The following is a 27,955-nucleotide window of genomic DNA, read 5'->3' as shown; positions in this document are numbered from 1 at the left end:
CATGCATTACAGTTTAAAGAAGTTTTCAGTTTTAGCTCTTCTGCAAGTCTCCATTTCCTCAAGTTCTAAACTGCTCTTCTTGAGCTTGTCCCAACGGCTGTGCTATTCCCGGTGCTACTGACACAAACAGGGTGAGCTGGAAATCATCCAAAAATGGTCAAAGAATAAAAGCCCCCAAAATAAACAACAAAGACGCACGCATTATAAACGAGAGATTCCATTTTAATAGCAGAGTGTAGAAAAGAAATTGGCAAAAAAATTCACATGAAAAAACATTTTACACAATTAATTATGTACAGAATAAAGTATGCGTCTGGTTTCCGATGATGTAAGTTTCACTTTAGTCAAGTCCTACCACAGGATGCAAAATACACCCAAAACCTTCAACTGGAACAAAAAACCAAACAAAAAACATATACATAATCCCAGCTCTGGCTCCTCAAATATTGGGACTGGCTGGGTTCACTTCAACCCACTGGGCTTTCTGCTAAGCTTTCAGCAATTCCTGAATTTGTTGTAGTTTCCAAGCTACTGTTAGCGGTTTCTGTTTGCTCAGTCTTCTTGCTCTGGATGGTGCATGCTCCCTTGCCTCCTGAGCTACCCTCTTTTCCACGTGTTTCTTTGAGCCCAGGAAGGAAAGTTTCCACGCACCCAGAAGCTTGACTTTCTGTGCTGCCTCCGTCACAACTCAGTGATGGCATTTCAACAGTGCCACCTTTGCTCTCCTTCACTTGCAGAAGGATGTCAGAAATGGGAGAAATGTCCTGCATTTCTAGAACTGGCATGACCGTTTCTGTAGCATCACTATTTGAGGACTGCAATCCAAGCTGCGGCATAGCTGTTTGAGAAATCTGTGTGCAAAATTTATCTTCCTGACTACCGGAAGTAGCAAAATCAGTAATCTCTGTTTCATCCACTGTTTTTTCAATGCCCAGCTTCCCAAGTTTACTGGATTCCAACCTAATTGATGCAATAGTCTCTAGTTTTGAGACTTCTTCCATATTCTCATTTAAAAGTCCTGCTGTAAGGATGCTGAAGCATTCATGTTTTACCTTAGTATCTCCCAAACTGAAATCAATGCTTTTGAACTCAAGCTCTGCTTTCTGGGAGGGAGACTCATTGTGTTTCACATCTTCTGATGTCAAAGAAACTTTCTTGTTATCCACACAAACATTTGCAGAGAGACTTTCAGTTTGCTCAGCGTTCAATCCTGAGTGAAAGGTATTTGGATGAAAGTCATTGGCTGCTGAGGTTCTTACAACCTCATGCTTTGTTTCTCGGGGGTGGACAGCTTCTTCTGAAAGATGCTCCCTATGGAAATCTGCTGATAAAGCAACTATTGACTCTTGGAAAGTATCAGAGCGAGCCCTAGAAAAGCCTCTAGCCCCTACTTCTTTTGCATCTCTCTTGACAAAAACATTATCTAATGTTGCATCAGATCCACTGTGTCCTAATGATTTTTTTTCAACTTCAACTACTAATTCTACACTGGATCTGAGTTCAACAATGTTTGCAGAGCAGGCGTTGACTAACCATGCAACTTCCTGCCTTTGGGTTTGCTTATCTAATACTGCATGGCCTGAAGGTTCAGGTCGAACTTTTTCTTGAGCTTCTAATATGCTACTTCTAGTTTCTGTCTTGGCAAGACCTGTGTCTGGCCATACCTCTATCAATTCTGAAGTACTAACTTCATTAGAACTAGTTTTTATTTCTACATTTGGAGTATTTGATAGATCCCAACCACTTTCAGGATAGGAACGGGTTGTGATGACCTGTTCTTCTCCATTACTAGTTCTGGAAGTGTCCCACTCACCAGGACTTCTTGTCAATTCTGAAATCTTATTTTGGATTTCTGAAATTCGGGGAGCTTTGCCAAGGACTCCTGGCTGAGATATTTCCGAAGCTACACTTTTCAGTTTTAGATCTTTTAAGGAGGCATCAATAGAATTCTGCTCTGTCATTACTGCTACCAAAGCTTTTTCTTTTGAAGTGTTTCGAGAATCACAGTTTGGATTATCAGTTTCTGAGTGAGTTCTACAGTTATCACTTAACTTATCCTCTACCAAATGGGAATTTCCCAAATTTTGAATTTCATTCTGTGTTTCAGGTAACAAAGTCTTCAGCTGTAAGCTAAACTCAGGATTTACCGTTTTCACTTCCCAGTCTTTCATCTCCGCATCTTTCTCGAAGGTACCAGGAACATATGTGTTAGTAACTGCAGTGTTATTTGGATCTTCCTGTCCAACTTTCTCTTGGACCTCTGTTTTCTGTAGATCGCAGAATTCCTGATTGCCTACCTGCTCTCTGCTTCCTACATCCGCAAGTCCAATTTCTGCAGGCATCTGGATACCAGAAGCAGTTTTTCTTTCTGGCAATTCTGTGACCAACATTTCCGATAGCTGAGGCTGACGTGGTTTCTTGTTCATGTCAGCCTCATTCTCACCAAGAACCCAACTCCCCATTACTTGATTATTACACTGTGACAAATCTCCCTTCAATTTAGTCCGAACATCTGTTGAAAGAGGAGTCTGAAATTTTTGACCTACATCTTTCTGAATACCATTTTCAATGTCAGGACTTATCTCAGTATGAAGTATTAAAGTCTCCCGAACATCAGTTTTCTCCAGTTCTGAGCTTCTCTCAGCTGAGTGGACTTGGCTAACATCAGTAGCCATATTCTGAGAATCCTCTTTCAAGGAGGATGAGCTATTATTTGTTTTAGGGTTTGGAGGTAAGTCTGCAGGTTTTGTTAGGTTAGAGTTTTCTCCGTTTGAAAGTGCAGAGCTTGCAAGCTTGCTGTCAGCCGAACCCTTTCCCCCACTACTGTAGAAAATACCATAGAGATCTTTAGCATTGGCTGTGGCCAAGCAAGAGTTTCGTTTCTCTACTTTTTTTGCCTGTTCACTGAAAGCAGTTGAAGGTGGTGGTGGTGGAGTGGGTCTCACAGGCATTGCCAGCATTGCCTGTTCACTTTCAGACACACCTGGAGCTACTTCATCTGCAGGTATGACAGCTGCCTGCTGAATTGCTGGTGGAGGAGGGCGTGGAGGTGGTATATCAGAAGTCTGAGAAGACTCACTTTTCTCTGCTGCTTTCAAATCCTCCTCTGCCCCTTTTAAAATTACTTCTTCTCCTCCAAAAGCTTTTGAGATTATATCCGGAGGCAGTAGAAGATCTGCATTGGTTTCTTTGACAACAGGCAGCGGTTTGGTTGTAGCTCCAGAGGATTTTATGGATAAAAAGGTGTTCAAAGGTGCTGGTTTGCTAACTGTTGCAGTAGCAGACTTCCGAAAAATCATGGTGGGGACTGGTAGATTGGGTAGAGTTTTTGCTGGTGTTGATGTGGAAACAACTGGTGTCCATGGGCTAGTGTGCGGAATAACAGTTTTCCCAGACAGCTTGATTTCAATGGGCTTGACATGGGGTTTCCCAGGCTGACACTTGTTCTCCTCTTTGTTCCCTTCTGTACTCTCCTCCTTCAGAATAGCTCCTCCAGGGGTTTTATCCTCTCTCTCAGTCTTTTTCCAGCTGAACTTCCCAAAGGAAGTCTGGCTTGGTGATTCCTTTTTAGATTCCTCCTTCTTTTCTTCCTTTTTTTCCTCCTTCTCTTCCTTCTTCAGCTTAAGCTTGATACCCATTTTTCGCCCAGCAGAATCTATTTTGCCTTGAGTTTCACTGGTCCCTTCTCCAAGCTCCGGGATGCTCTTTGCTTCTTCTTTCTTTATTACTTTTGGTTTCTTCTCATCCTTGTCTTCTTTCTGTTTCTCAACTAGTTTTCGTTTCAGCTCACTCTGCCGCCGGCGCTCTGTTTCCAGAACTACAGCCAATCCAGCTTGACGGTCTAGATTTCTCCTCTCTTCATAGAGTGGGTTTTCATCTATGTATTTCTGTGGAAATAAATGGCACCATTTTAGCCACTGTTTGCATGAAAAATAAATAAATTCAACTCTGTAACAGTTCTGACTTGTTCAGCAAGTGCCATTTCAACACTAAGAGAGCAGAGAACTTCCTACCAGGAAACTGAGATGCTACAAACTCCACATTCTGCAATTTAATGTGAATTGAGTGGTGACTTGCAGCAGTTCTGTCACTTTACAGAAGAGTCTGAAAGTCAACAATGGGACTTAAATACCATTTCAACCTCATGCCGATGAAAGATTAGTTTCTATGTAGTGTGAAGTTCTGCTTATTTAGTTCAGAAGAATGTAGTGAAGATAACCAAATACACGTACTCCAAGGAGGCAAATGTCATTCTTCAGGAAAGGAGGACAGAACAAGTGGAAGCTAACACAAGGAATGACTTGTTCCTCGTACACCAGTTACCAACCTTGTATTTTTCATTGTGGGGATGACTTTTCACATGCTGCTCTGCTGAGATTTGATCTCCAAAAAATTCATGACAGAGCTGGCAATAATATCCAGTGATGGGAATCAGAAACTCAGAGCCTGAAAAGGCCGAAGAAAATGATCAGAGAAATAAAATTTAATAAATGCCAAGCTCTTAAAAAAGCCAGATAAACATAAGAAACAACAACAGCAAAACCTCCAGCAATGTTCCTTTAGGAACAGTTAAGGCTGCTCTCCTTACGCTTACAGTAAACAGCACTACCAAGAGCAAACATGTAAAGTGAAGAAGCTTGATTACTATGACTCAAAAAATTATTTTAGTGCTGTCCATCTTATTAAGGCTATCCCCTCTTCAAGTAGGTTAACATTTCCTACAGTCTTAATCTACTTTCCATTTTTGTGGTACAGTCTGCTCAAATACTAACTGCCTGGTTTATAAAAAGAACACAAGTATTTTCACTGAAGTTCAGCAAGACTTCACCCTTGTGCCTACAGAAGCAGCTGCAGTTATCTACCACAGTGCAGACCCTCCTTTAGCAGGCGCTACTGTATATGACAGATTAATAAACTGAGACTGAATACTGGCAGGCCTATTTACACATTCAGATTTTAAATCATATATTATGTACTCATCAGTGATTTTTCAGGGACACATCCACTAAAAGTGTATTGAATGGAAAAGTCTGTTGAAAGACTGTGTGGAGTACTGCACAAAATCTGCCCAAACACAGCAAGCTCTTGTGGTCATGTTCTAAATTCTAATATGTTAGCAAAAATTGCTTTGGAACTACACTGGAAAAAGTCACCTGGTATTCAAAACAAAAAACTAAAGAAGAGAAGGAACCATGCTACATTTTCCTACACTCTTGCTTCATGACTTTTTCCACAAGAACAACCAGGAAATTAAATCATTTGCCTTTTACCTAATAATACAGTATCTATATGAGCTCCTATAACAAGGTAAAGTTTTGAAATTCCTTTCTCTGAGAAACTGGAGCCTGCTGGATGGCAAAGGGACATGATACCCAAGTTAAAAAAAATTAACGTACCTTTGGCAGGAACAGTTATCTTATCGATGCGTTTTATGGAGTCTTGTTTGGTCTCACTCTGGGTCTTCAAAGCCCAAGGTCTGTTGTAAGGATCCAGGGTCTATTTGCACAGTGACAGAGGTATACAGGCTCATATATTACACTAGCAAGGCAAGTACACTTGTCTTTTTCCTTTTTAACATCCTTTCAGACACTGAACAATAAAACCAACGTGCAAATATTTACAGGAACTATATTTTCTCTTTCCCCTCCCATTTTGCAATTTATAATGAGAAAATAACCTGTGAAACGGGTAAAATGTAAATGATAGCAACATGTGAAACACAAATATCAAAAGCTCATTCCAGAGCAAACTGAACACTGGCCCCATTTACACTAGTCGCAACACACTGGTACCTGTACAAATTGCTCAAGTCCAACATTAGAGAAAAAGAATTTGATAAGCAACTTCTTGGGTTCATTATTATTTCAGGTCCTCCTGTAAAATGTAGTTCTGTGATGTATGTTTTAGTGTTAATATTTATAGCAATATGAAACGCACTTTGTGAAGGAAGCCTGCAACATACCTGTCTGTGTTTCTTATTATGCATGTGTGTGAAAAAGTCAAACATGGTCCCGCAGATGGTATTGCAGTCTTTGCACCAGTGGTTCCCTGCATCATAATATTCATAAATATTGGCCAACTGGAAAGGATGTTTGGAGGACTGTGAAGAGGATTCTGCTGGCTTCGGACTTCTACCTCTGGATTTTTCGTTAGTAGTTTTTGATTCCTAAATTGAACAAAAGGAAACACTTCTCTAAGACAAGGGAGGACAGACATAATGCTCTACAACTCAGAACCTGCCTCCAGCAGAAGCCACGCACACACCAAAAAAAAAAAATAAAAATATATCACCTGCTTTTCAGCTCCCAGGCTAATTCCACTGTTTCAGAGCTGGTATTGCCGACTAAGACGCTGCGTGGCCACAGTGAAGAGCTTCCAATAAGGCTCCCAGATGTAATGGCTGGATGGTTGTAGGTAACCAAGGAACCAAATGAACAAATTCCCTATGGCATGCACCCTTCCCGCTTTATGGGTTTCATGTAAAGATCTGAATAGTTCCAATTCACCATACTAACCAAACAGTGCCCAGAAGACTTAATATGGTTACCCTAGAAACATTCAGAAGTTACTGTAAAAGTAGCTTGGATAACAGCAGAATGAAAAAGGAAGTAAGAATTAGTTGACTAAAAGTACTTAACTCAATCAGCTTTATCAGATTATTTGAGACTTCCTGAATTCTCCAGAAGACTTGTTGCTTAGCAATAATAGAAATATGGGTTTTGTTAATTACCTAAGTATGTAAGGCAAAGCATCTTGTGATTCAAGCATGTGATATCTGCACTTACATTGATTTGTACAGAAAGACGCCATACAGTGACAGACAGACATTTCAGGACTCTAGCCAAAATTAATACTACACTAACACCGCAAGAGTTAACAAATGTTAGTTAACACATAATCCCTGAAATCCCATGAATGAGCCCTGCTAATTTAGACTATGATAGCACTAGATGTATTTTGAGTTTTGAGTTACATTTTCAATGCCTGAAAGCCCTTTATGTTATCATTTCTAATCTGCATGGCAGTCTGGAAAGAATAGCACGTTAACTTACCAGAGCCGAGTTGGCTGCATGATTTCCAAGTTATACACTATCGGTGTTGAACAAATTTACTTAAGCACATTCAAAATTGTTATATACCATCTGCCTTGCTTGAAATGCCTTTTGAGAGGCAGGAATAGATTCTGTCCTATTAACAGCACCCCACACAACATACATTGTATATCAAACAATGAAGAGACACCCAGGCCACTATGCACCCCACAGACACCCATATCCCAGTATGATCTAGTTCTTGGCAGCAGAGTAGGAAGTGACCCAGTGAATATTTGCACATATTCTGTCTGCAAGAACATTGCAAAGCTGACATTCTCTTAAACAATGAGAAGATCAACTTATGATCCACAGGAAGCGTATGGAAGGATGTTTGTGATGTTTGAGAAGTGTCATTATTTATATTATTTACAGACATACACCCACCCAATATATCCTTTAAAAATACTATCTCAATCAGAACTTTAAAAAGACAATGCTTCTCACATAGATAGGTGACAGCCAATGTTTAATCACAGTTTGCACTTAACCCCAGCTCAAAGATGCCTTTATAATGTGCTGCTATTTAGAGCCCAGAAGGGATAATCTGTCTTTTTAGTACAACAAGGCTAGCTTCACCTCTGCACTAAGAATGTAACTACAACACACAGACACAGGTTCAGCAGTAAGGGACCACAAGGTAGCTTGCAAATAAGCAGAAAGGCATGTGATTTTGCCCTTAGGTTGGCAGAGTCAACCAATCTCAGTGTCAAAAGGCCTGCACTGTCTTTCTTTGAGTTAAAAAAAGTTAACAATCAGAATTACAAGGTGAATCTTAGAGACTAAGGGCAGTGTCCTATGTGCCTACAGATATCTGAAAAGATTAAATGTTCCTGACCACAACTCAGAATTTTTCACATTAAAATAAGGAACTATGAAAAGAGGATCAAGTCGTTATGAGTTTGGACAACACAAACAATGAAACTTAAAATAATGAAAAATATGTTTACACATGCCATATCTCAAGAAAAGAAAGCAATATAACTTAATGTAATGTAGGATTTAACAGACATTGTTACCTACTTCAGTTTTACAATGTGGTGAATCAAGCAAATGATTTGTAAAAGTAAGTGGATACTCAACTTCAGCAACATTTTGAGAAAACAAAACACAAAAGCAAGTCCCTTAAAATAAGAGCCATCTAACAAGTTCTCTGAACCAGACCAGGATGAAGTATAAGGAAAATTTACAGGATACACAGAGCTGAGTGACCTTGTAGGAAATATCTCTTACTCTACTAACATTTTCCTCGCCGCAAAAAATACACAGTAAGGCCTACACAAGAAGCATCTCATCAGCTGTCTCAGTTACATATTTGCATAAACATCTGAAAAGCAGGATAATGGATCTCCTGAATACTTGCATAACCTTTCAGATGTTACTATCATACACTACTTCCAAAGTAAAAACTATCTTCTGGGATCTGATAAGCCTGTTTTGGTATATGCAGGACTCAGTAGTATAGACCATGTCAGAGAGACCATACCGATGCATGGTGACATTTCTTAAGAAAGAACACGTAGCATGTACATAATAATCGTGTTAAGCTGACAATCATATAGAAGTCTTGTGATTTGTTAATATCATCACCCACTGAGAAGAAACATGCTCCAAACTTGCAGAAAGCATTGCTGCTAGAAACATTCCTCCTTGACAGGCCATGCCAGAAATGTAAAAAAAAAGTCTGTCCTCCTGGTATGGCATTGAGACCCAAACAGCTACAAACACTCATGATACTATTCAATCCAACGAACACCTCAGCAAAACCAAGATTAAAAACAGTAAATGGTACTGAACTGCACAAACCCTGAGGGAAACTATAAACACTGACACATTGACTCTCACCTGCATGCACCATCAAAACCAGCATATGAGATGTGATAACAAATGACATCAAATGATCCTCTAGCAAATGTTCGAGAGCAGCTGTCTCCCTGGAGCCCTCTTCCATTAGTGGAAAAATTATTAGCATACAAGCCAGAAGACTTTACCTTGTTGGAGGAAGATGTTTTCTCCAGCCCTTTTGCATTTTCTGACTTGCTGTTCTTTTCTGAGGAATCTTTGGTTTCCACAGATGGTTTCCGGGGTTTTTCAAATATGTTAATCCCCAGGATTTGTGCTACTTTGTCAAGCTCAGACTGCTTCTTGTCAGCAGCATCAGATTCTTTATGCAGCTCTGAAATCTCCTTCATAATATTCTCTTGTAGTCTGTTCACCTCAACCAACAAGGGGTCTTTGTGTCCATCCTTCTCACGGCGTTTTTTTCTCAACAACTCTCCTGAGCCAATCAAAGAAGTAGAAGAGTTGGAAATGCAACAGGAAAATTGTCTTAAGATCTGTACAACTATTCCAGCAACAATTAAAATACTAATATAAAATATTACTGATATATCTTGACTAGTAAGTTGTAAAGATGGAACTGACTCTCAGGTACAGCATGACTAAATCTGCAGTCCACCTCCATAAAGACTGCCTTAATATACACCCCTAACAGAAGCACCATAATTCATAAGAGAGAGAATCAATTTAGTAATCACTATTTGCCCGTGTGACAAAACAAGAAAAAGTTAATCGTACATTCTAACCTGAAAGTATCATTTTCCAAAGGTGAGGGAAATTTGTACTCATTTGGATCAAACAAAACTTTTAAAAATAAAAAAGTTAGCTCTGTCTAGACAGGACATTTCCTTCTCCAAATAAAATTAATGAAAAATTGAAAGGCATGCTGATATGCCTTCAGTTACTATTTCTGACTTCTAAAGAAGCACTAAAATGCACTAAATGCAATTCATTTAACTTACCAAGCTGCCAAAGAATATGGAAGAGCAACTGTTTGCTTCAGTGTAATGGCCAAATTTTGACATAATTCATTTTAATATGGTAATTAGGTCACTGCTTCCTCAAGAGTTCTGCATTGCCCGGAGTACAAAAATACTAGTTTTAAATTACAAACTATTACTATTTTGGTCTTCACTTCTCCTAGCAGGTATTGGGAGTTGTGATATGTCCCAGTGGGAAAGAAAAAACTGGGGGGGGATGCACTGTACCTTGCTGTTTACGAAGCCTGTCCAATTCAGTCTTGAGATAGTAAAGCTTCTTCTGCCGTGCTTCTCGTTCATTCTTCAGTTTTTCTCTCTCTTCTATGACCTAAACAGATTGGAAGGGGACTGGGTTTTCTTCTCTTCCCAACACAAATTAATCGGTCTTGCAAGAATGACAAGTGTGCCAGTCATAGAACACTGTTCACTATTCTCAAAATGTTCTTGAATATTTTAACACAACAAATGCATCTCTTCCTCTGCATCTGCAGATAACTATATCGTGTGCTTACTCTTCAACCCTACACGAAGGCAATTGTTTTCTTCTGGGCAGTGTATTCCCCAAAACTGCTTGCTTTGTTGCACCATCTCCTAAGGCACTTAGGCTCATTTGACTATATTCTACAGGGGTTAGAAAGATCAATGCTAAATGGCTCTTCAGAACTCATGCAGTACCTCTACAGCTGGCATGTTCCACTAGTGACAAAAGACTTCACAGCCCTTCACCTTGCCTCCTGTTTTGACTCTGGCCAGTTTTAACTATTAATCAGGTTCTGCTACAATCTGATCATAACTGTACCACCAAGTACATTTTGCAGGCATAACTGTCCAAAATTAAACCCTGGATGAAGTTTGTTTCTTGCTCAATAAGGTAAACTCTGGCATGAGGAGCTCACAAATCCGCTTTTCACTGGTTTTCATTGATTCTCACAGAAGGAAACCAGGCTAAAATGAAATCAACTAAACTAACATGAAATCTGAAAAGTTCTTTCAATTTCCTTCCCAGCTTCATTTTTCAAGAGACAAATTCATTTTTTTTTTACCTCCACAATGCTCTTAAAGCTTACTACTGACTTCTCTCTTGAACAAACAACAACTGACCCAAGGCTTTGTCTTCCCTAGAGAATCACTACTACTATCACTACATCCCTAGATCCTGCCCAGAGTAGGCCCTGGAAGGGGTTCTACCAACACAGTCAAGCCATGTTTTAAATGCCACAAGTTTTGTTGGATTTTGGTTTGTTTTTTTTTTTTTTTTCTTAATCACCAAAACACCATTCTCTCATTCTGGGTTTTCTCTCAGCATAAGGGCATCAACTGGGGCATGCAAATTTTTATACTCCAAGCCATCCCAGCAAAAAAACAGTGGACTAATCTCAAGCCAAAGAAGTCTGTATTGCAGGCAAAGCCCTAGAAGTTCTGCCAAGATGCACAGGTGAGCTACCAGGGGTATCTCATGGCAGGAGAAAACTACACACCTTCAGCCAACAGAGCTCTTCCAGAAGCACCAAGTTTCATTAACAACAAAATTTCAACTGTGTCAGCTGAAGAAATTAATATGCCTACAAGCAGCGAACGGTCACTTATCTGCTGATGTAGCCCTTTGTGTAAGTAATCCTCTTTAAGTCGCTTCAACCAAAAATCAGAGAGGTTATCTCAGACCAAAGATTTAAAGTGACTTCTTTTGAGCCTCTCTTAGATTCAGTGGTCTATCTTTCCACAGCCTCATCTGTTCTGAGGAGTGTGATATAACTGAGTAGGCAAAAAGCTTCCAGCTTTTCTGCTCTTCTACTAGTAGATCTAGCAACACAATGCATCATTAGCACAGCTACATCTCTAATGCAGATATGTATACATAGATGAAAAATTAGATACAAGTAAGCAATGTGCGTTTGCAGCTCAGAAAGCTAACTGTATCCTGGGCTGCACAAAAACCATGGCCAGCAGGTGAAAGGAAGTGATGCTCCACTTCTACTCCATTCTTGTGAGACTCCACCTGGAGTACTGCATCCAGCTCTGGGGCCCCCAGTACAAGAAAGATATGGACCTGTTGGGACCATGAAAATTATTAGAGGGCTGGGACACCTCTCCTATGAAGAAAGGCTGAGAGAGTTGGGGTTGCTCAGCCTGGAGAAGAGAAGGCTTCAGGGAGACCTTATTGCTGCCCTTCAATACATAAAGGAGTCTTATAAGTAAGGTGGAGAAAGAATTTTTACCCAGGCCTGTAGTAACAGGACAAGGGGCAATGATTTTAAAATAAACAAGGGTAGATTTAAATTGGACATAAGGAAGAGATTTTTTACAACTAGGGTGGTGAGCCACTGCAACAAGTTGCACAGAGAAACTGTGGATGCCCCATCCCTGGAAGTGTTCAAGGCCAGGCTGGATGGGGCTTTGAGTAACCTGATCTAGTGAAAAATGTCCCTGCCCACAGCAGGGGGGTTCGAACTAGATGATCTTTATAGGTGCCTTCCAACACAAATCATTCTGTGGTTCTATGCCCTTATTTTAACAACCAAGACTGAGGGGACAACAGTTTGAAAACCCAAAGGAATCTTCCAGTCTTTTGACAGTTATATAAGTACAGTTTCCTATTTTAAAATATGTTATTCCCCACTACTCTCTAATTATCATACAAACCAATGTTAATAGAAGAGGAAAACATTAACACCTATAACCTAAACTGGTGTCAGATGCACCGAGTAAAGAACAGTTTCCCTTAACTTCTGATTTTGTGATTCTTATAAGAGATAATTAATACAAATGTAGAAGGAAAACTGTACTCAACTGTGAATGACATCTTTTAGTATGTATTTGAGTGTCTAATATAGGTATAACCATAGTATTATTGTACCATGTCCAGATGGAGCCTCCTGTGTTTCAGTCTGTGCTCATTGCCTCTTGTCCTCCCACTGGACACCACTGAAAAAAGCCCAGCTCCATCCTCTTTATACCACCCCTTCAGGCATTTATATATCTAGATATCTTCAGTTATTTCAATATCTAAAGCTCAGCAAAATAAAGGCATGCTGTGGCCACCATGTGTTTTTTCTGTAAGATTTTGGCTGGCCCCAAGCACTTCAGCTTCATGCTTGATTTCGTCTGTTCAGCCATAACCTAAGGGCATCCAACTTTGGGGTATTTTAAACACATTTTTTAGAATTGTCATAGAGTAATACAGACAGATATATATCTAAAAAATACATTTTTATATATATAAAAAATATAGCAGCCTTCCAGTATCTGAAGGGGGCCTACAAGAATGCAGGAGAGGGACTTTTTACAAGGGCATGTAGTGATAGGAAGAGGGCTTCAAATTGGAAGAGAGTAGATTTAGGATAGATATTAGGAAAAAAAAATTCACTCTGGAGGTGGTGAGGCACTGGAACAGGTTGCCCAGAGAAGCTGTGGATGCTCCATCCCCAGAAATGTTCAAGGCCAGGTTGGATGGGGCTTTGAGCAACTCGGTCTAGTGGAAGGTGTCCTTGCCCATGGCAGGGGGGTTGGAACTAGATGATCATTAAGGTCCCTTCCAACCTAAACCACTCTATGATTCTATGACAAATGCCTAGAAATCTTTAATGAAAGCAAATATAGTCCAACTGCTTTTAAACTGGAGCCGCTCAGGGAAAAAAAAAAAAGGGCACACCTGAAGAGAAAAAGCTGCTACACCAGCAGTCAAGCAGTCCAACATATTCTGATGTATTAGAATAGATAACATACCTTCTGTTTTTGAGCTGCCCGATTTTTTTCATCTGACATCTTTTCTGTGGTGTTTTTGAGAGGGTGTGAAGACAGACGAAGGGGCACTTTGGAATGAGCAGGAGTCGTAGGGACATGAACAAGCACAGAACCATCTCTTTTTAAATCAGGGACATCCTTTCCCATAGAGACAGTCTCAATTACCCGGAGGTTGGGACGCGTGGGGTTCGCTGACATGGCCATAGTAAGAAGACCATGAGCTTCTGGCAGTGTAGGATTAGGCTGCTGGGCAGGGGGGTACATGGTCCAGCCAGAGGCTGCATATGCCATATAGTGCCCATATGCATCGTATCCTGGAGGAGCCATTGTAGGAGGTGGATAGTTTTGGGGCATTTGAGTGGCAGTGAACTGGGAATAGTTGGGAATTTGGTATTGGGAAACAGAAGTAGGTGTAGGTGGCAAACTAGCAGGAGCTGGTGGAATTGAGGGAATGAGAGAGACAGAAGGAAGAGGCTGTTCTGGTGCACATGGAGGTATATCCTGTCCCACTGGCTTGTTCTTAGTATATTCGGATTTCTGAAGAGAGGATGCATCTTTAGACAGCTGGAAAGAGACTGGAGGTGATGCTGAGCGCTGCTGGCCTGACTCGGGAGAACGAGTGTCACTCCGGCTGCGACGCAAGTCCCAAGGGTCCAGTCTGCGAGGATCTGAAGAACGACGATCGGGAGAACGAGATGCCAGCTTTTTGCCATGAAGGCGTTCCTGGGTACGAACAGCCAGTTTTCCAATTTCAGCAACGCCAATGTCAAGTCCAATAGTTTTGAGTAAGTCATGGATCTTTGCATACTCAGCATTAGGCTCTTCTAAAGGATCTAGCTTGACAGCTGGAGCAGGAGAAGGAGGTGGGCTCACTTTCTGGCTTATTATCTCATTGCCACAACTCACTGGGGGCTTCTGAACAGGGAGAGATTCGGTTTTGGTGTCTTCATCCTCATCACCATAAAGAAATTTCTCTTCATCCTCAATGTCAGGAAAACTACGCCTCCTCTTCTCCTGAGCACTGACAGAATCAGCCATCATGCCCAGAATCCGGGAGAAACCACTGCCATCCTGACTGGCCCTCTCATGGGGCAGCAGGAAGTCAGTATGGCGGTCAGCAGGCTCTGACTTGGGTTCTACCTTTTCCTTGTGACTTAAGAAGCTTCCAAACTTCTCTTCAAACCTGAAAGCATCTTTGGAAGCCGCAGAAAGTGAGCTCCACTCATATAAACTGTCGTGCAACTCCTTGTTTGCAGATTCCACAACAGAATCTTTGTTAAACCGTTTGAGAAAGTTCTCCACTTCAGAGGCAAAAGGAGCCGGGTCATTACTCTGGGGCAAAGATGAATGACTAGAAAGAAGAGGAAGATCCTTGCTGGGAGCCAGACTGCTTGAAAATCCCTCAGGCTGAAAGAGAGAGAAGTTACTACAGCACCTTCTGAGGGGACTATGCACCTCACATAACAAACAAAGGAACATGTTAATTTCTCCTTGAGTTCACAGCTGAAGAAAAGAGTTAGAAAATACAATATACAGTTGAAAGAGAACACAGAAGATAACAAAACAAGTTACCTAATGATTCTGGAATGTGATGTCCAGCAATGAACACTTATCTCAGATTATACACAAAATCACAATTATATTTCATTAATTTTTTGTAAGCATTAGAACTGAAACTTTTAAATTGAAATCCCATAACATAAATTTGGCTATGCTTCAAGTTTAATCACAGATAATTAGAATTTCAACACGTTAAGACAGATAGAAACAACTGCATTGGACTTATTAGCAGTCACTTTTTCAGATATGCATAATTAATGCCATCTTAAATAGGAGTTCCAATAATAGGTATAGGATGGGATCCTCAGTATCGGAGCACCTCCTGAGATAAACATGTCACTGTCAAACCAACTCTGATCAGTACACCAGGCAGATCAAAAGTGATGGACTAAAACACGAGAAAAAAAAAGTAAATTTATCACAGGTCACAATTTCTTCTCTTTCCATTGCTCTAATTTTGAGACTCAATCGGTACAGCTTGGGTACAAATTAAGTAGGGTTGTTCCCCAGCCTACAGTCCAAAGGGAAAAAAATAAGGAAACTCAAAGATGTTTTCAGCAAGAGGTACTGAGGATGCATTAGTCAGTTCTCTAAGTCTATAAACAAACAAGAAAGAGGCACTGTGACAGGCAGAGAGCTTCGATCAATGTCCTGGCTGCCTGTGGTACAAAAAGACTCAGCTTTTCTATAAAAGCTGGCCCAGATCTCAGCATCCTGGCCTGAATTTCAACAAGGACATCTTATTCTGCCTCAGATTTTATATATATATATATATATATATATATATATATATAATTCCTGATTAAATATCTTCACCATTTAAAGTTGGTAATGTAATCCTAACTTGTACAGGCCTGCAAAAAGATACTGGTTCTCTCAAAGACAGGAAAGCATAAAGATTTGGCTTTTCTATTTTGGAAGTCAAACTAACATTCAATATCATGAAGCGACTGTTTTGGAAAGTAGAAACATATCGACAGACAGACAGAGATCAAACCTGAATAGAAGACTCTACTTCCACCTCCACTCGTTTCTTCAAAATAGATTTTTTGGGCATGGATGGGATTTCCTCAGGCCTATATGTATACCGAGGCTCTGAAGTCTGCAGTGTGTTAGTCAAGCCGGGAATCACATAGCCACTGCCTGAAACATCATGATTCAAGTTTCTACTACGCTCTTCTTCCTCTCTTTTCCTCCTTGCACGGTCAAGCTCTCGGAATTCTTCATTCAGGTACGATGGGCTTGGGCTTCTACTGCGGCTACGACTTCGTCTGCGATAGTTTCGTGTTCCTGATGAGAAACTCTGATGCTCTCCACTCACTCCATGCATCTTCTCGTCCTTTTCGTACCGTGGACGCTTTATTTCTCGTCCTCTCTCTTCTGGCCTTGATAGGTAGGAGGATTTCCTGAGTTTGTCACCATCTCTGTCAGATCCACGAGGCAGCTCTTCTCGACGACCATAATGTGGACTATAATCTGAACGGTGGAGGAAAACATCTCGGTTGCGGTAGTCTTCATCATGTCTCATGATGAAGGGACTTGAAGATTGATCTTCATGCGATGGGTATCTCTCAAGGCCTCGAGGGCATGAGAGGCCTCTTGTGAATATTGGACCATCAGCCATATCATCCCTGGGCAAGAGAAGCATGAAATAAACATAAGTACTTGAGTCAGAGTAAACTAAGTCTTACTCCTACTCAAGAGTAAGAAATTCCCAAATCAGTTTCAGAGTAACATCTGTATCACTAAACAGAAAAAACATTTTATGTACTTAAAGGGCAGGGCAGAGCCAGAAACTTATTTTTAATGGTACCATACATCCCTCCTAGGAAGTCACCTGCAAACACAGTGACACGAACAATTCAACTCATACTGCAGAAGAAGAGCCTTGAAAAATTGATAGAATGGATTTATTCCTGTGAAGGAGAAAGACTACACGTTTTAAAAAAAAGCATTACTATCCTATTTCAGAGCACAATCCCTTTCCTCAGCTCCCCCAGCAAGACGCCAAGGTCACATTTCATATGAATTATTCAAGGTATAATTCAGTTTCACAATGGCAAATGCAACCAGATCCTCTTTTTATCTTCAGCTGTGGACAAGGACCACAAATTCTAGCAACATTTTCTGTTGTAACAGATCTGTAGACTAATCACATGAACTACTATACATAAAAAGAAGCACAGTTTTTGATATCTATGAACCAGGGGTAGTAAATGTAACCGTATCATTCCTTTGTGCCAGCCTCTGCATTATTACATACAATGGATGTGCAACTGGCACAATACCAGAACAACTAGCTATATCTCTTGGAGTATCTTCTTTTGGACCAAATTCTACACACACCTCCAATTAGGAGTACCGTTTCAACTACGGCCCTTTTCCCCACTCCTACAAACTTTTAAGGGACTGTTCTTTTAGAACCAAACCAGTTGCTGGTTTTACTCACAGGAATTTCAAAAACATAGCAAGATCCTCCAAAAACTGGAAGCAAATGTGCTTCATAAGTGAAATCAATGGGACAGAAACTGACAACAGAGAACTGTCTTGTCTGAGTGATCAAGACATCAACTTGAGACAAACTATGCATGATTGCCTGAATCCTCAAAAATCACCTCCTCCTACTGACAAAAGTCCCTCCGTAGAACTGAAGGGGGAAAAAATCAAGTCCAGATAACATTTTCAAAATAATTTGCAGTTAAATTATAGCCCGTTTTTAAAGTCACCAGACTAAAGAATAACAGACATAAACAGACAAGGTCTTTCTATTGAGTATTTTCATAGTTTACACATGAATATTTAAGAACAAAACCAACACAAAACTTCACTTTATCTCTAACCTGCATCATTGCAAAAGATTTAATGTTATTAGATGCTCTATCAGTACAACACATCTTATAAGGCAAATATGGCATATACTAGTACCTGCAGTATTAGACGGTACCTTTTCCAGTTTCCAGCAAACTACACACTCCACCCCCTTCAAAAGCATCTAAATATCTAAAAAGTAGCTAGAATTAAATTTCATACATAAACGTTGCTTCTCACAGCCTACATAAAGGTATGTCTATCCCCAGTGCCACCTTCTCCAAGAGCCTGCTAAATCTATACAAACTGCATGAACACACCTGGTGGAGTAACAAATGTATTTCACCATAAAACTTCAGCTGATTTTTGTGCAAATAATTTGCATGCATGCTTGCCAGGTGTCACCTACAATTAAAATTCTGTGACTACAGTGACAAAGCAGAAGGAATATTTAATCATACTTTGGAAAGAAAGGAACAGCAAACCTACTATACTGACAACTAGAAAGATGTTCCAAATACACTCTGAACAGCTAAAATGGAGATTTAAAGCCCACAGATTAAATACAGGTGTCAGGAACAGGATTACTTGCCTTACAGAAACTGTGATTATTTGAAATATGTTTTCTGTAAATACAATCCAACAGAGATATGTCCCTCTTAACTGGTTTGGGTTCTTTTAGTCAGCAATGTCCACTACAGGCGACTGCAACCTGAGAGGGGATACAAGTGGTACCGCTGTGACCATCCCAATTCCTTCACCAACACAGAATCCGTGAATTACTGGAATTTGCAGTGTCAGAGAAGGAGGATAGACCATAGACTACATAGACATGATGCCTCAGAGAACTGCACCTAGTGGAAGCTAAGTTTACTTTTTGGCATATTTATTCACATATACAGAAACAGAAATAAGTAATGGTATTCTGCTGTCAGCAACCAACAGGACTCCACCTTAACAGACAGTCTTTGAATAGGAGATCAGCTGCTCATACTCAAACCAACTGTCAGTCTTGATATTATGCCAAAAAATACTATTTCAGAGCACACCTTAACACAGACCAAGTCTCTGCAGTGATATGATATAATCTTTTGGATTAACCTCAGATGAACGAATTGGTGGGATGCTCTGTATAGCTTATGCCAGCTCAGATAATAGTAGAATGTGTTAAAAATATTGACAGAGGGAGAGATGGAAGTCAGGGACAGGGTTAAGATATATTCTTCACTTTGATAGACTGAGATTCTGGAAGACAAAAAATACTAATCTGTTGAAGTAGAATACTGAAGCTTCTTAAGTGACGTTGAAGTCACAGACTAGAAACATTCTGTGTGCTTACTTAGACATGTGCAAGAGGCCAGCTGCCTTAGAAACTCAGGGCAAGCTCTTACAGATGTTTTAGGGTGGACCTGCACATGGATATACAACCCGAGAAATTCTCCTGGGGCATCCTGAAAATCCGCTGCTGCAGGAGAATCCAAAACCATCCCTGATTTCCATCCTTTGGTATTATATTTTATTTCCTTTATAGGCTAATGAACCTCTCTACCATTGCAAGGCCCTGCAGATTACAGAGAATAACTTGTAAAAGTGATTGCTTGAAATTTCCAAGTAGTTAGCAAAAATAACTGAGCATAACTAAATTCAAAATTATTTGCTTCGATTACTTCAAAATTTGAAGAGACATCTCTATTTTTTTGAAGAGACAACTCTATTTTTTTCTTTTTTTCTTTTAATTTAAATGAGAATGAGAACATACCACATGCCAAATAAGAATGTATTAAACCAAATGATGATTCACAGTAAGGGCTACTTTAAAGCCTAGCGACAGATATAAAGTCAGTGTCTTAGTACCAGGGCAGCCTCTTAGAGGGAAAAAAAACACATGACGAAAAAACCACATGATAAACAATGTCCATAACCGAATACAAACTGTCTTTTAAAAACAACCAAAGTGGCTAAACAGTAAGGAAACTTGGAAGTCAGAAGTAGTACCTAGAAGGCTTAAGAAAAGCTAAGGGATGACTAAGTTGTCACACACTTTAAGCTTCCAGACAGTGGGCACCTCTCAGACAAACGCAGCCAGCAAAAACAGATTGGACAAAAAAAAAACAACCGAAAAATTTAAATGTATCCACATGGAGTTCTTGCATACCTACACTACAAATATATGGGAATTCACTTAAAAACAAAGGTCTACACGGTCTCACTTCCTCTTATTCTCATTCTGATTTATCTGTTACTTTTATACCTTCTCAGGAGTCTATTCTGACCATTTTTTTACATCTATGGGTCCTGTAACAGAGATAAAGTGAAAGTTCTTTGTCATTTTCACTCTTATGTTAAAATAAAATCCACTGTACCCAATTGCTGTGGTTTGACAAACCTGTAACAATTTATTGTCATTTAGACAATTATTCTGTCACCTGATGACCCCTCCCCACCCAGGAAGGGGAATTGGGGAAAAAACAAGGAAAGTCATGGGTTGAAATATAAACAGATTTAATACAATAAGACTAAATGATTAACATTAATAATACGAAAGAACCAGTATTGATCCCAATACCAATATAAAATATATGAGGATTATACTCAGCCAATTCTATCAGTAGGAAGCTGTGCACTCCCAGCAGTGGACAGCAAACATCGGACACTGCAAGCGCTACGGCTTCGGGAGGAAGGGAAGGCCTCAGGAGTCTGGCACTGGGACAAGAAGTTCTCAAGATCACTGCCATCATAGAAGAGAAGAACTCCTCAGCAAACTTTCTAGTTTATATTGAATGTGACATTCATGGTATAAAATAATCCTGTTGGCCAGCTTGGGTCAAGTGCCCAAGCTCCTCCTCATCCCTACACCTGGCTAGCTCAAAAACACTGAGACCTTGAAAGCTGCACACCATAGGTGACTATAAAGTAAATATTTTCACAAATTCAGACACCAGGGTCTTCTAAAAATGTGTTTTTCCCTAGCACTAGAAGAGACCTTACTGAAAAGTAAAATTACTGACAGAGAAATTAATCCTGTGTTGCTCAAACCAGGACACTGATGTTACTTCCAACCATGCATCACAACCACAAAACAGATTAAATATAAAACCTCACTGGGAAAAATGAAGCAATGGGACAAACACCCCCCCCCACACACACACACATTCTTAATTTGCCAGAGCAGTGCCAGTTCTCCTACATACCATTTCCTGCTCCTTCCAACCACTGTACTCTCCCTGGGCATATGCACTCTCATTCAGAAGACTGCAGCCAGCACAGGGGATTTACAATCGAACACTCGTCCCAGGAGAACTGGGGTAAAGGCATAAAAGTGACAGTACTGAAAACTAAAGTCTCATTTGGTTTTCCACACCTGCTGAAACTTAACCTTACACTTGAGAAAGACAGGAAATTTACTTATTCTACTTACTTACTTACTTCCCTTTTTTTCTCTCTCTCTCTTTTTTTTTTTTTTTTTTAACAGTTGGGGATATTTGCAGCAATAATGGAAGTTATAGTGCATTTTTTGTGCTGGATGCTCATCCCTGACTTGAAACTGCAACTGTATGCTTTGGGGCATAAACTATGCCATCTTTAGCTTTGCAATTCAAGACAAAGAAAATTATTTTATTTGCATAAAGCCTTCTTATTTTACTTCTTTTGCCAGATTATATCTGTTCTACTGAAGGCAAAGATTTTCAAAAACTACCTACTAATATTTATATTTCACTGTTCACAGCAGTATTTTTAACATAAAAGACGTCTCTTCATTAACTATGTTTCTCTCCATTTCCAATCAAAGGACCCTAAGAATTCTAACACCTATCATGTATGAGACAGATTATGTTCACTTCTCTTGTGCAGGGTTTTTAAAGTCAAAATAATAAATTTTCTTAAAGCTACACTAGAGCTTTCTTCTGTACTATTCTCAAAAATTAGGAAAGTAGATTATTCCTCCCAATAAATGAGGAAGTTGAACCTTTATGCTATCCATAAACAACCTTCTTTTCGGTGAGGACTAGGTAGGTTCATAAGAAACAGAAGAAGGTGGTTGAAGCTGTGAAATGTCAAATGAAACAGCTCGCCCCTGCTCTAGGCACTTTTAGTTTATATGGGTTTTTGAAGCAGTTGACAATGATCAGAGAAGAAATATCAGTTTAGAGTTACTGAACACAGGCAGCGACTTCTGTTCAGGAATCCCCTGTGCCACAGCTTGCTGGAGGCTGGAGGAGTATTCCAGGGAAGCATCACTACATGCTTGCCCTCTTACCCTCGTTTCCTAGGACTAATTATATGTTCGGTCTCACCCCGTACAGCCATTCCCGCGTTCTTACTGTTTCACGCACTTGAATCCCCATCTGTGGAGGACCATACCTGTCACTCAGGTTATCAATTGGTGAGCCCAGTCTATCAGGCAGCCTCCTTCGCTCTGGTGTGCCAATGCAATACCGGTCATTACCAACAGTAATCCGCAAACTCTGTTCCAGTGAAGACTCAGAGCGGAGACTCGGTGAACGTCTCTGTAAATTGAAGAAAGAGTGCAAGCCCATCAATCAGGGAATTTTAATCTCAGCTACAGAAAGGCAAGTGACTCTGCTCTGCTTAACATATGAGACTTGGGGTGGATAGATCAATTAAAAAATCAGACTAGAAAAACAATTGTTCCAAATATTTCAATTGTCTTTAGTTACTAAAGAAAGGGGAGGGTATTGACTACATTTCATTTCTCATCCCAGCTGCCAATAACACGATCTATATTTACATTATCTAGAAGGGAAATTTTCAACTCAAAAAGACATTTCATAAAGCACCACTTTGGAAGGTGGAAAAACAGAGAAATTCAAGAAGTCCCAGATTTGCTGCTGTCCTCCTTTCTTTGTAGAGGAGAAGCAGCTAAACAAACATTGCATAAAAAACAGTGCCAGGAATTTCTTAATAAAAGTGTCTGGTTTTCTGTCTCTTTCCAGCTTTAGCAACAACATGAACCAAAGTATAAACCAGTGTAAACAAAGATTTTCCTAGCAGTCATGTTTTCAACAGTTTTCCTCACCTCATACTGCTTTCAGCAGATAAGCGCAACATAATAAACACTAGTGACTATAGAAACACCTTCTATAATAGAATTCCCATTATCATTATTTAGATAGAGCTAAACCAGAATTAAATAAAGTTGTGTTTGAAAAAACTACAGCAGAGAACGCCTGAACTCTAACTGCCTCTGCACAGACGTTCCTTTAGATGCAAACTCAATACAGAAGATGTCATTACTGGTAAGTTATGCTTAACTAGTTAAGCCTCACATCTTTCTAGAATATGGCACTAGAATACAGGAATGATCAAAGTAAGGGGAGTTCCATAAGAAACACTGAGACTGACTGAAGACAGAGATACTTGATTTACTTTTTTAAACCAATATGGTTTAGATTCTGCTTAACAGGAAGCAACGAACCAGCTTCAGCTCTGCCAAACCAGTCATACACTGCATATTGCTTTCATCACTGAAAACTGCAGTAGCAAGCAGCAGGTGCACTATGTTGTCTGCATCCATCCTGAGAAGATGCAGCAGATTCAGCTCAATCCTCCAAGAGACCAAAAGAACAGTACATAATCTCCAGTAAGAAAGCAAAATAATTCCCTCTCAAATTTGCCTGAACAAGTTACTTACGGTACAAATCTGCACTAGAATCCATTGTGCACATAACCTCATCCTAAGCTAACATATTAGTGATTTCTGGTTTGCTCCATTAAGCTGAATCCCTGCATTTTTCAGAACACATTTTAATTACTTTCCAACTGTGTTGTATAGCACAGTATCATCCTGCAACAGCCTGGCTGAGAGACAACATATACAAGGCGCATCTGTCTCATACAAACACACTCTAAAGGCTCGTATGTGCCCAGTATGACACTGAATTTTGAGAGCTGCCTCAAGAAGTGATTATCTTGAAGGGCATCTTCTTGCCATCGAGACTGTTGGCAAGCTTGGTACATACATGAGAACCATCTCCAGGAACTGGAGACAGAGAAGTGATGATTACATCTCAAAACAAACTTTTGAGCACAGGAAAGAAAGAGTTTACATTTAGAAAGTCTAGGATGTTAGGATTGTCAATAACTGCAACACAGATTGCCCAGACACAGCAGTTACACTGGAACATATTTGAACTTCACAATATTTTTTTTTTTTTCAGTTTGAGAAATTCCAGTTTTAACAGCTTTTTCATTGGGAGCACTGAACACCACTACTAGTCATTCCTACTTATGCACTGCACTGCATTTTCCTCCCTTCCTGTTCTGGTGCCTAAACTGCAGTTATCATTGCCATATTATTGCACAGGTTGCATACCAGCTCTTCATTTCTTCTTTCTCTGTTGACCCAACATGCTCTAGTCCTCTAACTTCAGCCAATTTTCTTACAAGAAAGCAAAGAAGCTGAGAGAAACTATAAAAGGAACAAGCATACAAGTCAGCAGTATGTCAGCCTTGCAAGAACAAATAGAAGTCTGCCAAAATCGCTCACTGTACAGCCCTGACCTTGCTTTCCTCTATTACATTTTTCAATACTCACCCCAAACCTTTGCTGTTACTCCATGCTCTTCCAATTCCCAGTTTTCCCCACCTACTAAGAAACTAACACTATCTGTACTTGCAACGGCCAATATACAGCTCCACCGGTACTTAGCATCCCAGTTACGCACAAGAAAATGGGCAATGATGCCGATAATCTGGGAATGCATGCACTCCACCTCAAAAAAACAAAACCAAAACCAACAACAACAAAAAAACAGCTCCCAGAATCAAAACCACTCCAATTCATGTGAAGAGTAGGGACAATAACTTAGAGCTTGTACTCAAAACCTTTCTGCATTTCAACCCTACGGCCTTACCCCATCAGTGTCTTCATTACACAACCTACATCTTCCAGCCTTATGCATATACGCCCCTCTTCCCAGTCCTCCTTCCTTGTTGCAGTTTAAATTCTTCTTCCTCTTTTCTGTCTGAACTCATCTCCTTTCAGTGACAGCTCTAAAACGCTACTTGCTAACACATATGAGTAACGCTACACATTTCCACACTGTATAATCAGACTTCCGAAGAGGGAGTCTTAAATCATATAAATCTGAAAACTTTATTGAAACTTTACCCAATTATCCTGACCCAACATATCTGCTGTCTGCTTTGTTTTGATCACACTTAGTTCCACTGAACTGTTTGGAAAACATCAGCATAATCCCAGCTTTTATCTTTCTCTAATTAGTGCTAATTTTGTAAACAGTACTAAGAAGTAAAATCAACCTGTATGTGGACTTTATGCTTTATAACATCACTTTTAAAGAAGTAGTGCTGGTCAGACACCTTTTGGTTGACAAAAACTTCCATGGAAAAAATGTGCCAAATATACACTTGCGAAATTACTTACACTAGGCTTTAGCATATGCAAGAGATGGTACAATACAGGTTAAAGAGTTGTATTAAATTGTCTCAAGATCCCTCTTATTGTGAGAGCTGCTTCATAGAGATAGGTTTTCCTTAAATGCAGTAATATTCTTGTAAATAAACAAATATTTGGCTCAGCAGTTCAGCACTAGCTAACTTGCTGAAGCCTAATTTCTAGGATTAATAATTCTTCAATCCTCCTTCTCTGAAATTAGAATAGGCAAGAAAAACCAAGAATCTGCAACAATTTGATGAGATGACTACTGTAACTTGAGCCAGAAGGGTGCAAAATAACACTGGAAGAATAGTGTTTGTCAAGAACAATGTTTGTGTAAAGTGGGGGGGTTGGTGGCTTTTTTTTTCCCTAAAGGGAGTGGGAGGTTTCCAATCAAAAACTCCTACGTCAAATTTCTCCAAGTCTGAATCACCAACACATTCAGCATTAGAAGTTTTCTTACAGCTGGCACAGGTTCAGAGCCTATCATGGATACAGTGAAACGGCAGGCTGAGTGATGGTGAAGTCAGTTTAAGAAAGTTCTGCTCCTCTATCCCAGTTTATCATCCCCCCAGTTGTGACTATGCAACTGTCGGTGGAGCCACAACACAAACTGACATGAATCAGATTAAAAATTACCTCCTTTTAAAAAATTATTTATTTTCAACCTTGGCTTACTAGCAATGCACTTTGCAGCGCTAAACCATAGACAACTTACAGGACTGAGATAACAGCCCAAAAACAAATGGCCAGAGGCAAGCTTCTCAGCCTGGCTTGGCTTAACTGTCAAATACATTATCTTTCTATACCTTCAGGACAGCTCACCTTTAAATAAAAAATAGCACCAATAGCTGAATTTTAATTCCACTACAATCACCTGTGATCTATGCCTACAGCTCCAAAGAAATACAGTAAGAACCTGTACCGTCATCAGAAAGGGCAATCCCCATTCTGTCTTGGGGTCCCGTCATTCAATGAATCATAACAGGCAATATATTTTTGTTGGATTGACTTTCAGCCACATCGTTTCCTCAAATCAGCTCACTCTGCAACTTCACAAGTATCAGTGTGAGCACAAGGGAAGGGGCAGAATATACTGCAGAGCAAGAGGAAAAAGTGAGTGTACAATTCTTTTTAATTGTGCATGTGCTGGACTGAGTGACCATGAAACCATAGCCTCAAATACCCCAGTATGAAAATCTCTTCTTTCAGTGAAATACAAACACACAATGAACCTATTACATACCACAGCTAACAGTTGTCAGACACGACAGTGATTGGACCAAGGAGTGACAAGAGAAAACCAAAGTGAGCGAATGCCAGTGGCTTAAAAAAAAGTATGACTATACAGTTTGGTTTAGTATGAAGGTGTCTGCATCCAAGATGGTATCACTTCAAGGTACCAAACCAGAGTTTCACATACCCAAATCAGCTTTTGCCAAGACTGACTGGGAAGATTGGAACACCTTGTGCACAGCTCCAACTACAAAGCACTGCCTATCAAAGAATACCTTTCAAAGATATAAATCTGTAACAGAGTCTCCTTTGTACACCCATGACAGCAGAAGAACTCAGACAAAATACTCATTCAACGCCCTACTAAAAGTTATCTTCCCATAAATTAACGATATTTATACAATAACACAAACCAGTGTTAAATGGAGGAAAGCGACTAGTTACATCCTTTGCTTAGCAAAAGATAGCATCATCTTTGACCTTTATCTAAAACAGCCCTAGCCGACAAGAGAGAAATAAAAATGTAACGGAAATTAAAGGAAAAACATTAGTTAAAATGGAAATCAATGATTTTTTTTTTCCTTATTTGGCTCTCTGAGGAACGGGGGGTGGGGTGGGAATCACGCTTCTCCCTCCTCCGCACAGGGAGAGCCCGGGCCCGCTGCAATTCTGCAAGGACCCCGCCGCACCAAGCCCGGGGCCCTCGCCCCGCTGCCCCCTGCTCCCGCCCTTCCGCCGGCGGCGACACGGGCTGACCCCAAGCCACAGCCGAGGTGGGGGGGCCGGTGACGGGAGAGACACCCCCCGCCAAGCCGCGGAGGCGGCGGGGACCCCCCGGCGGCCTGACAGCCCCCGACGGATGAGGCAAACCCCGCACCGAGACCCCTCAGCGCAACGGCAGTAGTTACCCGGCTGCTGCTGCCGTCTCCGTGCTCGCTCCCCCGGCGGCCCCGGGTCCCCCCGGGCCCCGGTCCTCCCGGCGGCGATGGCAACCTCCTGCTGCGGTGCGGCGACGGGGATCGGCGGGAGGCGCCGCGGTGGCCCGACGGGGAACGGTGGCGGCGCGGCGGGGGACGAGGCGAAGCGGAGCGCGGTGGCGAAGCGGAGGCGGCGGAGGCGGCGGCAGCGGCGGGCGGCGGCGGGGGAGGCCGGCCGCGGCCTGGTCCCGGCCCCGATGTGCTGGAGCGGGAGGCGCGGGACCCCGACGAGCTGCCCTCTTTCAGCCGGTGGGAGGAAGACGAGGACGAGGGGCCGGAGCGGCCGCTACTGGAGCGGTACAT

The 27,955-nt window shown here is 40.8% G+C and overlaps 1 protein-coding gene across 2 annotated transcripts; it reads right to left on the bottom strand.

Moving 5' to 3' along the window:
* Positions 1–201: 201 nt before the first annotated feature.
* On the bottom strand, positions 202–27,955 carry ZNF318 (zinc finger protein 318; the record flags this gene model as incomplete). 2 transcript variants are annotated; one of them, XM_082480364.1, is made up of 10 exons in its annotated part: positions 202–3,887; positions 4,328–4,446; positions 5,397–5,496; positions 5,963–6,166; positions 9,083–9,369; positions 10,139–10,238; positions 13,634–15,058; positions 16,209–16,842; positions 22,382–22,527; positions 27,584–27,955. In XM_082480364.1, 10 exons carry the CDS (start codon positions 27,953–27,955, stop codon positions 468–470), a joined length of 6,807 nt encoding a protein of 2,268 aa, XP_082336490.1. In that variant the 3' UTR covers positions 202–467. The 2 variants fall into 2 exon arrangements, with proteins under 2 accessions (XP_082336490.1, XP_082336489.1); XM_082480363.1 differs by lacking the exon at positions 22,382–22,527 and having other exon boundaries at positions 27,584–27,630.

The sequence above is a fragment of the Vanellus vanellus genome (assembly GCF_965231255.1).
Source record: "Vanellus vanellus genome assembly, chromosome: 3".
NCBI classification, from domain to species: domain Eukaryota; kingdom Metazoa; phylum Chordata; class Aves; order Charadriiformes; family Charadriidae; genus Vanellus; species Vanellus vanellus.
Note: the sequence above shows the minus strand (reverse complement) of the source record. Positions and strands in the feature narration are given on the sequence as shown.